The following is an 18,918-nucleotide window of genomic DNA, read 5'->3' as shown; positions in this document are numbered from 1 at the left end:
CCGGCATTGTCCGTAGACACCTCCAAGGTCATGCGGCCGGCATGATTGCATGGAGCGCTGTTACCTTCCCGTACCTATTAATCTACTCACATTTGCATGTTTTCGAACTGCTAGGTTGGCAGAAGCTGGAGCTAACAGTGGGCGCTCACTCTGTTCCCAGAATTTGAACCTAGGACCTTTCAGTCTGCAAGTTCAGCAACTCAGTGCTTTAACACACTTTGCCACCGGAGGCTCCTAAGAAAGCACTAGAATTGTACAATTAAAACACTTAGCTCCAGTTAGTGGTGGCTGTGTTTTGATGCAACGAAATATATAAGGTTGGTCTTACAGACACTCCCACATATATCCAACCACAATAATATAAACTGCCCAATCTCATCCCTTCCCTTGTGCATGGCAGACAATCTGACACATTTTGAGCAAAAATTATGTGTCAGTGTATGTTTATCTTGCCAAAACAAATTACATTTCATGCATTTGAGGAAGGAAGGTGTATTGATATCTGCACGGTGTTAGCTAACAGACACCTATTCTTGCCATAATACAATCAGCCATTTCTTGATGAAAACCAGCCAAACAGACCTGTCTGAGATAAAAAAGAAGATGTTTTGGGGAAGCAGCAGTGGCACTACTGTGGCATCCTTCTCCACTATTGACTGGTTGAACTGGTCTCTATTTTGGTTCACAATCATTTTAATACATCACTGGGAGTGCAAGGGTCTGATATGGTGAGAAAATATCCAGCGAAGAAAGAGTTAAGTAGTCCCTCCTCTCCCCTTCCCTTACCTTTCTATTTCAGGAGTGGCTTTCATTAAATGGGAGTTGAGGAATAGAGGGCTTTGTAACATATATTTGAGAGCTGTGTTCAACAGTGGTTCCCTGTTGAGTGTATTCTCAGCCTGGGTTTGCCACTGAAGCGTGTGTGAGGGGTCCAAAGTAATTTAACAAAACAGTCCTCAAACACATTCTGGCCCCATTTAAAAAGAGATATAGGAATTGAGATATTCTCCAGTTACAAAATCCAGATCTTGGACAAGCAACTGACAAAAGGGGAGTGCATCAAATAATTCAGCCCACAGAGAGTCAAGGTCTAGTTTGTTCAAAGAAGAAACTATATAATCAACTGGATTAAACGACAATAAATCCAAACAGGAAATTCCAGCCACTGCCACCAGCTGTCAATTAACCTTGCTCTGGGTTGTAAATTCCTGGATGAGACCCATCCTTTTTCTGCAAGCAAATCCACAGAGGAGTCACAATGAATTAAACTGAGAAAGCCCAGAGTCTCTGTCTAAGCTGAAGTCTCATAACAAAATATTACAAGTTATCATACAGCATGTTGAAGAGTCTCGGGTAGCACTGAGACACTCTTTCAACAACTACAGCCCTTTACCATACAGTCTCTAATAAACATATGTTACCAATATTTTCACTCATGAATACGTCTCCTTCAAAACCAAAACATTCAAGCTTGCCAATTTCAAGACCTTGATTGGAAAATCCATACCAGTTCACCTCTGAGCTCTGCACTTCCCCCCAACATGATCTCCCCACCACACGCACATGCACACATAGCATTCTTTAGGCCACACTTCCACATTGCCTAAGGTTCACTAATTTCTTCCATTTTCCCACACTTCTTCAAGACAAGGACCAGCGTTTGCTGACTGAACCAAAATACAAGATAATTACTAACTCTCCATTGCAGATTACAGATGCCAACTGGGTTGGCAAACAAACCAAGAATAGAATTTTATCTTCAACCTCACCTGAAACCAGCAGGTTGGTTTAGGGGGTGTGGGCACGGTTTGGTTGCACACATAGCTCTGTTCTCCATGAGGAAGCAGTAACTGGAGAAGCTGTGTCTCACTTTGTACTACCAAAGGAATGAACTAAAGAAAAGCAACCTGGCCAATTGTCCACATTTAACAGGGACAGTCTCAATTGTTAATGTGGGATTTGTGTATTGATAGTGTTTAAATGAAATTTGTGTCTTGCTTGTATTGCATACTGATTGCATCATCCAGAGTGTGCTATAGTCTGGAAAGAGCTAATTACTGAGAAGCTGTGATTACCTTGATGTGTGGCTGGAGCTGGGGAGTGTCCAGACACAAGTGTTTGTGCATTACTGATTGCATCTGTTCAGTTCTGAGTAGAGTCGAGTGCTGTCTGCCTAGAGTGAGAGTTAAGTCCTGTGTTTGTCTGCAAGTCTGTTTGTCTTGATTATTACTGCTTACAGTAAAACTTGTATATAGTTTTACCAAAGTCTCTGGGTGTCACTTCGTTCTGCGTTCCACTGATTCCATCCAACTACTGCTGCGCTGCAATTACTCTGACATCAATTAATCCTCTACCTTTCCATTTTTTCAGCTTTCAAAACATCCCAGCCTCTCCCCGACCCATTTTGTTGAACATGGTTTCATTTATATGTTAAGCCCTCAAAAAGTTATTGTTTAATCAGTTCATTCCTCTTCAGGTTGTTACTGTCAGACTTTGGAAGATCTTGGAGTTAAAATCAAGCTCACAACAATAAATCTCTGGAGACAAGTTGTTTATTCCTTCTTTCCATAATCCTAAAAAGACAGTTCTAAAGTTTTCCCACTCAAACCTCCCATATATATCAGCCCCAACTCCCACCCACTCCCTAGTGGGCAAACACTGTGCCCACAGTCTGTTAACTGCTGTATCAATTTCTCTCAAAAAACAGATGTCCTATTTACACTACCGTCCCCATCTGTTCCCAGCCTCCCTCCCCCCCCCACCTCTCTTCTTTATGTCAGAAAACTGAAGCAACCAGTCCCATGCTAATAGAGTTATCCTGACACTCAGTGATTATTTCACCTTAGTTATGTACAAACCAGGGACAGGGAAACATTCGCATAACCAGGAATAATAATAATAATAATAATAATAATAATAATAATAATAATAATAATAATAATAACAACAACAACAACTCCCCCCCCTTCCCCGCAGGTGCCACCTTGACGTGGTGGGGGGGCTTAACCATTCTGAGGATGCTGAGGGCTGTGCTGGCAGTAGTGTAACTATCGGCAGGTCCAACCAAGCCAGAGAGGCCTCAGCGGAGGAATGGAACAAAGAGCACCTAACCCATTCGCATTATGGAGAATCAAACCAAAACGAAGTCTATACTGGCTCGGTCGTCGCCCAGGATAAAAAGGACCGCGGTGGATGCTGCTGATTCTGGACATCCATCGACAAGTGGGCTACGGAATCATCAAAACCCAAATGAACAGTCACAGAAGCGGCAGAAATATACAATGCCAGAAAACCGCACAGTCATGAAATGCTATTACAACTCTGAACCTGAAAAGCGCGGCTACCAAAAAAGGATGCATCAGTTATGGAAACAAGAGTACCCTGACTCACAGATAACAGAACCCCAACTGGCTGACCAATGAAGATTCATAATCAGAAACAAAGTGTTCAGTGAAGTTGAACTCGAAGAAATCCAGAAAATCTGCAAAGCAAATTACCATCAGACCACAGCACAGACAGCAGCAGAGACTCCAGCAATACTTGGAATGGTGGAACAGATTGAACCAGAAGAAAGTGTGGCGCTTTTGCAAGAATTTGATGAACCAGCACTTGAAACACCTGTTGAACCGCCAGGAACCTTGAACGCAAGACAACAAGAGCTCAAGAATAAGATCATGGCTCATGCTACAGCAAATGCGCGCATCATCCGAAAATACATCACACAGTCCTAGACACTTGGGAAGTGTTCGACTTGTGATTTTGTGATATGAAATCCAGCATATCTATCTTGTTTGCTGTGTCATAATAAAATAACAATAACTTTATTTTTATATCCCACTCCCATCTCACCAGAGGGGACTAGGGGTGGCTCACATGGGGACAAGCCCAGTTTCAACATACAATAAAATACAGCATAATTAAACCAATGTAAATGTAAAACAGGTAAAATAGTATAAACATACAAACCAGTATAAAACATCAACATCAAAACATTAGAACATTAGAGTCTGAACATAATATACAAACTGTAAGATAAAATTCAGCAGACTCTACAAGAGGGAATTAAGGATCTCATTACAGAGTTCAATCAATAAGAGTGGTGTGTGATAAAGTGCAGTAGTTGTGACAACTAATAACTAACCAGAACTATTTATTCGAATGCACATCGAAATAACACATGTCAGAAGAGCTGTCAGAATCACCTATGACATAGGCAAATGGGCTGTCCTGTGTGTGGTCCCCTAATTAACAGTGAGTCCTCAGTATTTTGCCATAATGCAGCCGCTTGATCCTTTTGGGTAATTTTTTTAAAAACTAAGAAATATCACTGCTACAGTAGATCGCTATTATTCGTTGTCTTTAATAGCAAGGTTTTCTGCTTCTTTGATCCTTTTAAAATGCAAATTTCAATACCTCAAGGGTATTGAGATGTCAAAGTAAGACCCCCATTATTTAATTTTTAAAAGGGGGAGAGGAAAGCCAGAGGTTCAGGGCATAACATAAATCTGTATTTTAATAACATTGCTATACTGGCTAATAAAGTAAATGCATCAAAGCACTGGAGGGCCACAGATCAGGGATAATGTGCCAACAAGTCTTCCACCCACGTGCTCGTGAGATAAGGATGAAAATAGTTAATAATGGAGAAACCAGCAAATTCAGAAGATACGTGATAATGAATAATAAAACATAGTGATTTGCAATGCTACAGAACTAAACGTCACAATTATATACCATCTCCCCCCCCCCCCCCCACTCACACACACACATGTCACATAAGATAAGGTTCCTAGAAAATGCCTAGATAAGTGTCTAGGGCCTTTTCTACACTGCCATATAATCCAGATTATCAAAGCATATAATCCACATAATCTGCTTTGAAATGGATTATATGAGTCTACACGGCCATAAAATCCAGTTCAAACAAGATGACCTAGATATTATATGGCAGTGTAGAAGGGGTCTATAACTCCAGTACAATTCTATGGCCATTTACTTTCCGAGCCCAATTTAAGGTGCAGGTGCTTACCTACAAAGCCCTGAACGGTTTGGGACCATCCTACCTCCGTGACCGCATCTCCGTCTACGAACCCACGCGTTCACTTCGGTCATCTGGAGAGGTCCTGCTTGTGATCCCGCCTGCGTCGCAAGCGCAGTTGGTGGGGACACGAGACAGGGCCTTCTCCGTGGTGGCCCCCCCCCCCCGACTCTGGAACACCCTCCCCAAGGATCTCAGACAGGCCCCTACATTGGCAGTCTTCAGAAAGAACTTGAAGACCTGGCTGTTCCAATGTGCCTTCCCAGATTAATAGGAAATCTCCAACACCAAGTCCCATAAGCACTTTATTAGAACTAAGATCGTATATCGCACTTTGCACTTGCCCTAGAAGCCTTATATATCACCTGTCACATCAGCACTTTTAATCTTGTACCCATTACTCTGGCCCGGCCCAGTTTTATTGTGTTTTAGCGTATTGTTTATTGCTTGTTGTTTATACTGTTTTAATTGTTTTTAATTTGCTTTTTGTTTTGTATTGTTATATTGTGTGTTGAGGCCTTGGCCTTTGTAAGCCGCATCGAGTCCTTCGGGAGATGCTAGCGGGGTACAAATAAAGTTTAATAATAATAATAATAATAATAATAATAATAATAATAATAATAATAATGGTCAACTTCTTCCAGAATTTCCACCAGAAGTTGATCATAGAATGGTTCAGGATTCTTCTGAACCAAACTTCTCTCCACCCTCGGTTTATTAAAATATATACGGTGGAATTACCAGTGGTGACTTGAAGCAATCAGCTTTTGTGGGCTACAGACCCTCTAGTCTTCAGATGTAGGATCCAACAAAATGACAATCTTGTTTGTTTGCTTGTTTAAAAGGTTTTAACCTGTTGTTCAAATTACCTTGCTCTCGCTAGGCAACTCAGACGATTACAAAAATGAGCATGTAATTAAACCACATGCAACAAAAACCCAGTTTGAATCAATGGATGTAATCCAAGAAGAAGGACAGAGTGGGAAGAAAAAAAGAAACCAGGATGTGTTGTCGAAGGCTTTCATGGCCGGGATCACAGGGTTGTTGTATGTCTTTCGGGCTGTGTGGCCATGTTCCGGAAGCATTCTCTCCTGACGTTTTGCCCACATCTATGGCAGGCATCCTCAGAGGTTGTGAGGTTCCTGCCATAGATGTGGGCAAAACGTCAGGAGAGAATGCTTCTGGAACATGGCCACACAGCCCGAAAGACATACAACAACCCAGAAACCAGGATATTTTAAAAAAAACAGCTGAAAAATGGGATGCTCAAGGACTTATTGGGATAGTACATATCAAATCAGAAATCCAGGAGTAATTACAGTAGAGTCTCACTTATCCAAGCTAAATGGGCCAGCAGAAGCTTGGATAAGCGAATATCTTGGATAATAAGGAGGGATTAAGGAAAAGCTTATTAAACATCAAATTAGGTTATGATTTTACAAATTAAGCACCAAAACATCATGTTTTACAACAAATTTGACAGAAAAAGTAGTTCAATACTCAGTAATGTTACGTTGTAATTACTGTGTTTATGAATTTAGCACCAAAATATAACGATATATTGAAAACATTGACTACAAAAATGCTTGAATTATCCAGAGGCTTGGATAAGCGAGGCTTGGATAAGTGAGACTCTACTGTACTATAGCATTAATTTTTCCACAGAGTTGGAAGTGGAAGTGATTTAAGACAATGTGGGATGTAGACTTGTTACAATAGACTCCACCCAACTCATGTGCATCCATAACACCAGTGGTTTATGAAAATAAGACCATATATATTGTTTAATTTCACCTACCAGAAGCCTCAGCTAGCCTAGGTAATTGTGAATGATTCAGGCAGTTGTAGTTTGGGAGCCCAGGTGTACAAGGTTTTATTTTGGCTTGCCCATGTCGTAAGAGACCTTGCTTTTGCTGCAGCTGTGATCAAGCATACAATGGCCACCTGGGATCTGGTGCGTTAATTGCTTCCTGAGCTAATTAGTGGGAGGCCAGAAAGCAAAGTAAACAAAAAGGCAACAGCAGCCTTTAATCTCTAAGCTTTGGTTGTGATGCAAAAAAGCTCCCCTTGTCCAGAACTTTTTAATTTGCCACAGGACATGTACATCTTTAATGCATGCCTCTGTTATGCTGGCCTCTAGTTTACACCCACCCACAAGCCCCCTTTGGTTAAATGCTATTAGAAGAGACTGTGTTCTTGATTCTGATTATAAGTAAAATGCCATACAGACTGCTTTATAAAGCAAAGAAATGCAACTCCTTCCCTTCAGGAGTTTCCAGTCAATGTGTTTACAGTGCAGGGGACACAAAGTGGGGGAAGTTGAGTAGAAGGGGAAGAGGCAAAGGTTAACAATATGGAAAGCCAGAACTAAAATGATCAAGGGTCTGGAGAACAAGCCCTATGAGGAGCGGCTTAAAGAACTAGGCATGTTTAGCCTGCAGAAGAGAAGGCTGAGAGGAGACATTATACCCATGTACAAATACGTGAAGGGAAGTCATAGGGAGGAGGGAGCAAGCTTGTTTTCTGCTGCCCTGCAGACTAGGATGCGGAACAATGGCTTCAAACTTCAGGAAAGGAGATTCCACCTGAACATCAGGAAGAATTTCCTCACTGTGAGGGCTGTTCGGCAGTGGAACTCTCTGCCCTGGAGTGGGGTGGAGGCGCCTTCTTTGGAGGCTTTTAAGCAGAGGTTGGATGGCCATCTGTCGGGGGTGCTTTGAATGCGGTTTCCTGCTTCTTGGCAGGGGGTTGGACTGGATGGCCCATGAGGTCTCTTCCAACTCTACTATTCTATGATTCTATGATTCTGGTTCAGGACATAACATAAATCTGTATTTTAATAACATTGCCATACTGGCTAGTAAAGTAAATGCATCAAAGCACTGGAGGGTAACAGATCAGGGATAATGTGCCAGCCAGTCTTCCATTACTGAAGGGCTAACCTAGAACACGGAGCCTCTGGTGGCTCAGTGTGTTAAAGTGCTGAGCTGCTGAATTTGCAGACCGAAAGGTCCCAGGTTCAAATCTGGGGAGCGGAGTGAGCACCCGCTGTTAGCTCCAACTTCTGCCAACCTAGCAGTTTGAAAACATGCAAATGTGAGTAGATCAATACCTACCGCTCCGGCGGGAAGGTAACGGCGTTCCATGCAGTCATGCCGGCCACATGACCTTGGAGGTGTCTACGGCTTAGAAATGGAGATGAGCACCAACCCCCAGAGACGGACACGACTGGACTTAACATCAGGGAAAACTTTTACCTTTTACTAACCTAGAACACACGTAGGACCTCATCATAAAGGCCGCTGGAATTGCCAAACATCATGGCGATTCCAGTGGTACACATAGAGGTGTGTGGGGAACCCGTTGCCCCACACCCTGCATTGCCTGACTCACCTAAGTGAGCATCCCATGGGGGGAATCATTGACCGTCCAGCTTCCCTCCCTGGCAGAACACGGATGCATCCTGTGTTGCCACTGCCAGGGCATGCTCCACTTCACTGCCCCACTGGAAGTAGTTGTGCATCATGTAATAGAAGCTAGGAGGCTCTGTACTTCAAGGGACAGCAAAGTGGAGCATGCCACCGATTCTTCCCCCATTTGATGAGGTTCTTGGATACATTCCAAACCTTTGTCCAATAAGATGCCTTGTGCCCGACATATGATCCAAGCCAGATCTACACAAGGTGAATCTGAACCAGAATTACATGCTCCCAGCCAATGACAGAAATTAAAATTTGAATACTAGTGATATGGTCTTTTGAGACAGAAAAATGGCATGAATATATCCACTGATAATAAGAAATTGCATGTACAGTAGAGTTCTGGTTATTAAACATAAACGGGTGGGCCGAATGTCGAATAACCAGAACTGACGAATAATAGGGAGGCCCTGTTATCCATCCCAGCAAGCCGGTTTAGGGAAGAGCCCTGTGCACGTTGTTGCCTAGCAATGCACACGGGGTGCCTCCCAAGGGGCGGGTGCTCGCCTAAGGGATGGGGCTCATCCCTACAGCAAGCACTCAGCTTAGGGAAGTGCCCCGTGCACGTTGCTGCCTAGCAACGTGCACAGGGCGCCTCCCAAGGGGTGAGTGCTCGCCCGAGGGACAGGGCTCATCCCTACAGTGAGCACTGGCTTAGGGAAGTGCCCCATGCACGTTGCTGCCTAGCAATGCACACGGGGTGCCTCCCAAGGGGCGGGTGCTCGCCTAAGGGATGGGGCTCATCCCTACAGCAAGCACTCAGCTTAGGGAAGTGCCCCGTGCACGTTGCTGCCTAGCAACGCGCACAGGGCGCCTCCCAAGGGGTGAGTGCTCGCCCGAGGGAGAGGGCTCATCCCTACAGTGAGCACTTGGCTTAGGGAAGTGCCCCATGCACGTTGCTGCCTAGCAATGCACACGGGGTGCCTCCCAAGGGCAGGTGCTCGCCTAAGGGATGGGGCTTATCCCTACAGCAAACACTCGGCTTAGGGAAGTGCCCCGTGCACGTTGCTGCCTAGCATCGTGCACAGGGTGCCTCCCAAGGGGCGAGTGCTCGCCCGAGGGACAGGGCTCATCCCTACAATGAGCACTTGGCTTAGGGAAGTGCCCCATGCACGTTGTTGCCTAGCAATGCGCACGGAGCACCTCCCAAGGGGCGAGTGCTCGCCGAAGGGATGGGGCTCTTCCCTACGGTGAGCACTAGGTTTAGGAAAGCCCTGTGCACATTGCTGCCTAGCAACACGTACGGGGCGCCTCCAAAGGGCCTGGCACATCAGATAATACGAAAGGTCGGATAATACGAAAGGTCGAATAACCAGAAGTCAGTTAACCGGAACTCTACTGTAGTTCTTTACATTCCTATTGGTCATTTATGAATAGCTGGGTTTTTTAAAAAAATGTTATCAGAATGCTCATACCCTAATAGGACCCAAGAAAGAGCCTTGAACCATGAGCTTCTAGAAGCTGGTTTGTGATGCATAGGTGTATTCTTGTCTTACTGTCTTGGGATGGTTCTCCAGTAGAATGAGGAAACTGATTATATTCCATCTACCTGGTATTTCTTGTTTATATTTCTTTTCTGACTTTTTCTGTTTCTACTGATTACATGAAGAATAAGCTATAACCTAGCACAAACTAGAAGATGATTTTATACAAGATTTTAATGCAGTAAACCAGTGAATCTCAATGTCTACAGTTCCTCCTCATTAGGAGCATAAAGAAATGGTATACAGGTGTCAAAATAATTATTGTGAAATATTCTTTAAAAAATGAGAAGTCCAGTCAGGATTACCTGGTTTCTCCAATCCCTATCTTTGGGATATGGAAAAATTGATGCCCATTCTCATCACTGTATTTTAAGGTTAGCACCAGGTGTTGCAAATATAACCAATAAGTACATAAATGAACAGAAGCAAGGAATTACAAAACACATCAGTCCTCGGCGCTATTGTGCAATTGTTCTATAAATTTCAGATTGGTTTATCATTTTACAAATGAAGCAACAAGCAGGGGTGCACAAAAGGAGAGGTAATGAGCATCTCCCCTCCATTCTGTTTTTGGCTTGATGTGGTAGAGATAACTAGAATGAGAATCTGAGTGATATTGTGAAGGAATCTCTGGCTGCTCTTACTCTATTACATTGATGTCCATTTATCTCTGTTTCCAGTTTTTAATTTATGTATTTATACCTGAGCTTGTCCAGCTTTGGATATAACCCATCACAACAAGTATACAAATAAAATACAAAAAAGAAAAGAAAAATGACATTCTGATCGCTGGGCAAAGACTGGCAGACGAAGGAGCTCATCACATTAGCCACCGGATTCACCACGGATTGTGGCAGATCTGTTGAGGCTCAACGGAGGCCATGAAGAATCTGTCTCCCCACACCCTGCATCGCCCAGCTTCCCCCTAACCCCATCCCATGAGGGAAAGTGTCTGCCTCCTGGTTTCCCTCCATTGTTGCCATGGATGGGATTGTGTGGGAGTACTTGTGTGCATATGTGTTTTGAAAAATAAATAAATGATGGCTAATTTTTAAAATTAAATTTAGAGCTGGCTCTGCCATTAGTAGAGTGAGTCAGCTAGCTCTAACAGCATATGTGAGGTAATAATAATAATAATAATAATAATAATAATAATAATAATAATAAGCACGCAAAGATACTGTGGGACTTCCGAATCCAGACTGACAACGTTCTGGAACACAACACACCAGACATCACAGTTGTGGAAAAGAAAAAGGTTTGGATCATTGATGTCGCCATCCCAGGTGACAGTCGCATTGACGAAAAACAACAGGAAAAACTCAGGACCTCAAGATTGAACTTCAAAGACTCTGGCAGAAACCAGTGCAGGTGGTCCCGGTGGTGATGGGCACACTGTGTGCCATGCCAAAAGATCTCAGCCGGCATTTGGAAGCAATAGACATTGACAAAATTACGATCTGCCAACTGCAAAAGGCCACCCTACTGGGATCTGCACGCATCATCCAAAATACATCACACAGTCCTAGACACTTGGGAAGTGTTCGACTTGTGATTTTGTGATACGAAATCCAGCATGTCTATCTTGTTTGCTGTGTCATAAAATAATAATAATAATAACAATAATAATAATAATAATAATAATAATAATAATAATAATAATAATAATAATAATAATTGCTGTCCCAAAAGATCTCAGCCGGCATTTGGAAACAATAGACATTGACAAAATTACGATCTGCCAACTGCAAAAGGCCACCCTACTGGGATCTGCACGTATCATCCGAAAATACATCACACAGTCCTACACACTTGGGAAGTGTTCGACTTGTGATTTTGTGATACGATATAATGTGTCAATATTGTATGATATTTTGTGTCATACAATATAATTTATTTATTTTTTTGTATCCCGCCACCATTTTCCCAAAGGGACTCAGGACGGCTAACATGGAGCCAAGCCCAGAATAAAACAAGCACAACAGTTAAAATCAATGTAAAAAGGGATAAACAGTATAGCAAAACATTCAGATGCAATAAACAAATTAAAAACACGAGTAGCAAATGATCATAAAAACAGATAGGGAAGGTAATAAATATCACCATCAATGAATAAAATGGAATGGTCAGGTCAAAAGTGCATGATTTCAAGGACCATTAATAATGCGGCTGGACTAGTGTCAAAACAGTTCCTGAGATAATTTGGGTACGAAGGATAGGAGGAGAGTAAAGTGCGAAGAAACAATATGTCGCTGAGAAGGGTCTAAAATATCATTGATTATTCAAAAGCACATTTGAAATACCATGTTTTTAACTGTTTGACAAAGGCAGACAGGGTCGGGGCCAGTCTAATCTCCCTAGGAAGGGAATTCCAGAGCCGAAGGGCCACCACTGAGAAGTCCCCCTCTCTCGTTCCCACAAGCCAAGCCTGTGATAGTGGAGGAAATGAGGGCCTCCCCAGAAGATCAAAGAGGTTGTGCAGGTTTCATGAAAGGGCATCAAATAATTGTTTAATGTGTACTTTTACTGCTATGAGGGGCATTGTATTTGTGGGATTTTCTGCCTCATGTGCCAAAAAGATCTGGCTGGATTATGGAACTAGGTACCATGGCATGGATGGATAGAAGGTGCCATTTTATGCTATCCTTCTGGGAACAAAATATCTTTACATTATAAATTATGTCACTTCAGTTCATCAAAAAAGTGGAGCCTCCGATGGCCTAGGGGATAAAAACCTCGTAACTTGAAGGTTGGGTCGCTGACCTGAAAGCTGCCAGGTCGCCTTGGTGGATGACCTCCGCAGAGAGCTGGACAGGGGGAGTGTGGCCCTGCTGGTTCTCTTGGACATCTCAGCGGCTTTCGATACCATCAACCATGGTATCCTTCTGGGACGCCTCTCCGGGATGGGCCTTGGGGGTACTGCTTTGCAGTGGCTCCAGTCCTTCCTAGAGGGTCGCTCTCAGTTGGTGAAGCTGGGGGACTCCGGCTCGGACCCCTGGCCATTGACCTGTGGGGTCCCGCAAGGTTCTATTTTGTCCCCCATGCTTTTTAATATCTACATGAAACCGCTGGGTGAGGTCATCCGGAGTTTTGGAGTTCGGTGCCATCTCTACGTGGATGACACCCAACTCTAGTACTCTTTTCCACCAAAATCCAAGGAAGCCCCTTGGATACTGGACCAGTGTCTGGCTGCTGTGTTGGTCTGGATGAGGGCGAACAAGCTGAGACTTAATCCTGACAAAATAGAGGTCCTCCGGGTCAGTCGTACATCTGATCGGGGCATAGGGTGGCAACCTGTGCTTGACGGGGTCGCACTCCCCCTGAAGACGCAGGTCCGCAGCTTGGGGGTCCTCCTGGACTCGGCGCTGACACTTGAGGCCCAGGTGTCGGCTGTGGCTGGGAGGGCCTTTGCACAATTAAAACTTGTGCGCCAGCTGCAACCGTACCTCGAGAAATCAGATCTGTCCATGGTGGTCCATGCCTTAGTAGTTACCTCTAGACTAGATTATTGCAATGCGCTCTACGTGGGGCTGCCTTTGAAGACGGCCCGGAAACTGCAACTAGTACAACGCTCAGCAGCCAGGTTTCTAACAAGCAAATTACAGGGCACGTTCAACTCCCCTGTTTAAGGAGCTCCATTGGCTGCAATTTATTTTCCGAGCCCAATTCAAGGTGCAGGTCATCACCTACAAAGCCCTTAATGGTTCGGGACCCACCTACCTTAGAGACCGCATTTCCCCCTATGAACCTGCACAATCTCTTCCCTCGTTGGGGGAGGCCCTCCTCTCGCTCCCACCACCCTCGCAGTCACGGTTGGTGGGGACGAGGGAGAGGGCCTTCTCCGTCGTGGCCCCCGGCTCTGGAACTTGCTCCCCAAGGAGATCAGGTAGGCCCCTACCCTCCTCTCCTTTCGGAAGAGCCTGAAAACATGGCTCTTCCAACATGCCTTTGGCAACTGATCTCCATAGTAGGATCAACCTGTTGCCTATCCAGCAGCAGTCCCTTGTGTATGCCTTCCCCAGCACTTTAATGGCTATGTCTACTTGGGTAGCCACCCCTTCCTGATGATATCGACATAACTTGCACTTTCGGCCCAGTTTCTTTGGATCCAATCCAATATTTTATCAGTATATTTTCTATGTGATTTTTATGACTTGTTTTTATTGTTGATGGATCTGTTTTATTGCTCTGTTTTTATATTGTTGATGTGCGGGCTTGGCCCCATGTAAGCCGCCCCGAGTCCCTTCGGGGAGATGGGCGGGGTATAAAAATAAAATTATTATTATTATTATTATTATTATTATTATTATTATTATTATTATTATTATTTGAATCCCACCCGGGGAGAGCGTGGATGAGCTCCCTCTATCAAGCTCCAGCTCCATGCGGGGACATGAGAGAAGCCGCCCACAAGGATGGTAAAACATCAAAACATCCGGGCGTCCCCTGGGCAACGTCCTTGCAGATGGCCAATTCTCTCACTCCAGAAGCAACTTCGGTTGCTCCTGACACACACACCAAAAAAAATAAAAAAAGTAAAGATGAATGTAAATTTGAGTAAATATTGCACCACAAGTTTTTAAAAGGTTGTTGTTAATCAAGGAAGTTGATCAAATCAATGGTTAGCAGTGCCAATTAACACAGAAAAATGAAAACAGACTACAATAGCCAGTTATCTCAAGAAGCACAAAAGAACTTCAGTCTTGCATTCTTCTGGCCCTCTACTGGCATGTGCTGCTCCCTACAATGGTACTTCTCTCTTAAAATATTTTGGTGCCTTTCATGGAGCAACAGTAGATCATAGGAAATCAAATGTATTTCCCTCCACACACACACATACACACACTTACACCCCTTGTGGCATATTTCCAACAGTTGATTTTGAACGTGCTCTGGGAGGAAAAATGCTTTCTTTTTAATTAAGCAAAATTGGAAAACATTTACAAGATGACACTATCAATGTTCCATTATTGTCACATTACCCATCAGCACAAATATTTTGCGTATGGTTGTGATTTTCTTACAAAACAAACAAAGTAAGAACTGGAATCAACTGGATTTATCAATCCCTCTGCACAACCAATTGCCAGATGTTTGAGCTCCGTTGTGTCTCAGGTGGAGCAAGCAGCAGGCAGATCATATTTTTAAACAGGGATTTCAGTGTTTAGTTTGAACTGATCTCCATCCTGATATTGCTACATGCCACAGCCTTGGGCACACCGAGGTTTCTATTTCCTTGTGGGGTCACCTGGAGATATTTGACAATGGAAGATGAGAAAGTCCTAGGAAAGAGGATAGAAAACAGATGCTGGGGAGTGAGAGAGGAAACAGGAAGAAAATGTATATAAACAGCAGAGGGAATGAGGAATGCAGGGAGGGAAATGAGGAGAAGAAAGGACACTCAAGCAGGCTGCAATAAAATCTGTATTATGTCCCAGGAACTTTGAATGGGAAATGCAACAAAACAGCAAACCAATTTAGGAAAAAGGTCAAAGGTCGTGATTTTGTAAGACGTGTAAACAACTGCTATACAGTGACAGCTGATTTTATCTTCTGAGAAGAGAAATGCCTCCATGTCTTAATAAGAAAGAAAGCACATTACATTACAATAGACATGGATGTTTAGTACCAAACATGGTGGCATGCATACCTCTGAGGGTAATGCATATCAAATTAACTGGCTTGTGTACAGTTAGCATCTCCAACTCATGGGTGGGGGTTAAATTAGATGTACCATGCAGTTCATAATTTTGTTACAACAGAAAATTCTATGAAAATGGAAGAACAATCAAATAGGAGGTTTTATGTCCCAGCTTTCCATAGCAATCATTCTCACACTCAGTACCCCTTTGGGAACGTTAGTGTGATGTGTGCAATTCATTAATCCAGTAAGAAAGAAAAAACTCTATTGAAGCTCCAAGTATGTCTCTTTCCCATCAGCTTCTTATTTGGGAAAGGTAACAACAAATCACTTCTACATTTGGCATGATGAGAGTGATAACAATCACATCTGTTTCAGAGAAATTTAAAAATTACATCTCCTTTGATGAGTTCACCCATCCCATCCCTATTCCTTTCCATATTTAGCGAGAATAAACAATTGACTTTTCATTTTACTTTAAGGAAAATTATCACTGTAAGCCAAATTCCCAAGACAAGCTTGAATTTTTTTTCAGCCATGCTTTGATACACCTTTGCATATGTTACTGTGTTTGCATGCATAAGAGGTCTTGAAAATACTTTCTTACCTGGATCATGAAATGGAACCAGGGCAAAGTTGTAAAGCGGTCTCTTGGGTCTTTTAAGAGAAGTCTCCAGAATTTTGGATGCTCCCTCAATGACCTGAACTAAATCATCGTACATAGAGCCAGTCACATCAAACACAAAAGCCAAGGTAGATGCTCCGTCCGGGATTTCTTCCCCCGTGGCGTGAGGCTCCACTTCAACATCAGCATCTTGTGCATGGCCAAGAGAGAAAAGGACACAAAAGGACAGGGCATAGAATCCCACTGCCCAGGAGAAAATACTGCTGTGGGGATTCATGGTTTCTTTCTTCTTCCCTGGTACCCCCCACACATGCATCTTCTCCACACCATGCATCACAAAAGAGCCAGTCTGTTTGAAAGAAAAGTGGAGGAAGGGGGGGAGAAACTAAAGCATTTGATCTTTCCTTTGCCCAAGTAACAATGAAGCCCTTTCCCCTCCTTTACAAAGTAGTTTTTACAGACTCAAGGGAGGAAAGAGGACAGCAGGGGAATTCAGCAGCTTTTGCTTGCAAGTAGTGGCTGGTTCGTCTTCCCTTCCCCAGTCTACTCAGCTGCAAGACTTTTGGCAGACTCTCCTCAAGGCAAGGGAGAGAGTCCCATTCATGTCCTCTTGTTCAGCAGCTGCTGCTGCTGCTGCTTCTAGATTCCTTGGCAAGCGGCAGAGACTCTCCAAAGTCCGGCTGCTGTCAGGAGTCTTTGGCTAGAGAGTGAGGCTTCTTACTACTGCTGCTGTTGCTGCAACAATGCTGCTCAGACTCTGGAGGCAACTAGGAGGGGATGCTCAGTTCAGTTCAGTACAGCTCGCCTTCTCATTGGTCACTCCCACTTCCCGACCTTTGCTTCAGAGCCCCCCACCCTCCCCTTTTAGGGTGACTTGTTTAAAAAGGTATTTAGGGTCACTGGAGTGCTGCAAAAAATCACTCAAGGCAAATCTCTTTCAGATGCTGTCTTAAAAGTAGAGGCATTGTTAATTCTCAGGGAAACTTCTGCGGCAAGAACGCGGTCCAGTTTTCTGGCACTATTTATCAATGATGATTACAGATGCTGGAAGAAATAGGCCTCATCCTTTCTCCATCCCTAAGGGGTCTGGCTCCACTCTGCCTCTAGTAATTTAAACTTCAAGAAATATAGGTAGTTATATAGCAGAAAACACATCTAATGGCATCTGGATTTCCGGGCTGGCTGTCATGCCCACAGGAAAAGTCATTTCAACAGAAAGTGTTCCATCACTTTGGTTCAGACACGCAACGGTTTAAAGGCAGCTAAATATTCCAGGCAAGAGGCCACTATAACTAGAAATGTAATCTAATAATATAGACTATAAGACAGTATTTCTTATATATGCTATTGCCATAGAACATTCAATGTACAAACAAGGAATATAGAAATTCATAATATACTAAATGCTTCAAAAAACATGTCTCTAAACCGAAGTATAATCAATGGGTTACAAACACACATACATCATCGAAAGCAGAACTCTTATATTCAGGGTTTGTGAGTTCAATGACAACCAGAGTTCATGTTCCACAAAAAGGACTGTATAAATCACTAATTGTAAGTCCAAATCTATCTGTCCAAGTTAGTGAATCCTTTTTTTTTAATCCAATGTTTTAAGCAAATCCAAGGTTTGTCATCATCCACGACCGGTTTCGACTGTATAGTCTTCCTCAGGTGGTGGAAACTCTCCAAGTTTCAGAGCAATTCATTCATTCACTGATTTTGGGAAATAAAAAAAAATTATACAACATAACCAGGGCATAATTCCCCTCTTTGGGGAAAGAGCAGGGCTTCTCCCTTGACTTTGGGCCTCGCCATCCTTCTCAGGGCCTTTTGAGGGAATCAATCCCAGCCTTTTTCTGGGGAGAAGTGGCACCCACAAAGGAGATCTGGCACCACTTACAAGACTTACATAACTCATCCGAAAGTTATAGGTCGGTGTTTTGAATCTTACGTTTTCTGCGTGGGTGCTCCTCATGTTTATAAATATTGCTTCGTATGTATGAATCTTCTGAAATAGATATGACAAACAAATTACAACTGAAGTTTTGCACAACCCTAATACTTAATATATATTGAAATGATAGACTGACTAATGGATAAACAGATCAAACGGGCAGACTGCCTAACCAGCTAGACAAACATCAGCATCAACACAGTTATTCCTGAGACCTGACTGGTTCTGAATTTCTGAATACAGAGATGCCCATGTACAATGAACCTGAAGTATCCTATTTCAGCACTTATTTATTTGAGAGATCATTGCAGTTTAGCTATAAAATAAGGGCATATAAATCTCTAAACATTTGCAGAATGCCTTTACCTTGGCAACTGTTTGGTATTTTATTAAATTTACATACAGAAGTGAAACTGCACATGACTCCTATTTCCAAGCTGATAGCAGGACAGCTTCTTCAACCACGGTTTGATACCACAGTGGTCAACAGTATCAAAAGCCTCTGAGAGGTCCAGGAGAACCAACAGGGACACACTCACCCTATCCAATTCTCAGCGTAGATCATCTACTAAGCCTTGGTCACCATAGTAGATGATCTATGTCGGGAACTGGACATGTGTCCCTGTTGGTTCTCCTGGACCTCTCAACGGTCTTTGATACCGTTGACCATGGAATCCTTCTGGGATGCCTCGCA

At 43.3% G+C, this 18,918-nt stretch overlaps 1 protein-coding gene across 2 annotated transcripts in view; it reads right to left on the bottom strand.

The window, feature by feature from the left end:
• Positions 1–16,994, bottom strand: part of hmcn1 (hemicentin 1) — a 312,600-nt gene extending 295,606 nt beyond the window's left edge. For both annotated transcript variants that reach the window (XM_062980741.1, XM_062980742.1), the window contains exon 1: positions 16,250–16,994. In XM_062980741.1, the coding sequence (XP_062836811.1) occupies positions 16,250–16,601 (352 nt within the window). In that variant the 5' untranslated portion in view covers positions 16,602–16,994. The remainder of the gene's footprint in view (positions 1–16,249) is intronic.
• Between the last annotated feature and the right edge of the window lie 1,924 nt (positions 16,995–18,918).

This window comes from Anolis carolinensis, chromosome 4, assembly GCF_035594765.1.
Source record: "Anolis carolinensis isolate JA03-04 chromosome 4, rAnoCar3.1.pri, whole genome shotgun sequence".
In the NCBI taxonomy this organism is placed as follows: domain Eukaryota; kingdom Metazoa; phylum Chordata; class Lepidosauria; order Squamata; family Dactyloidae; genus Anolis; species Anolis carolinensis.
The sequence above is the reverse complement of the archived record's forward strand: the minus strand, read 5'-3'. Positions and strand labels throughout refer to the sequence as shown.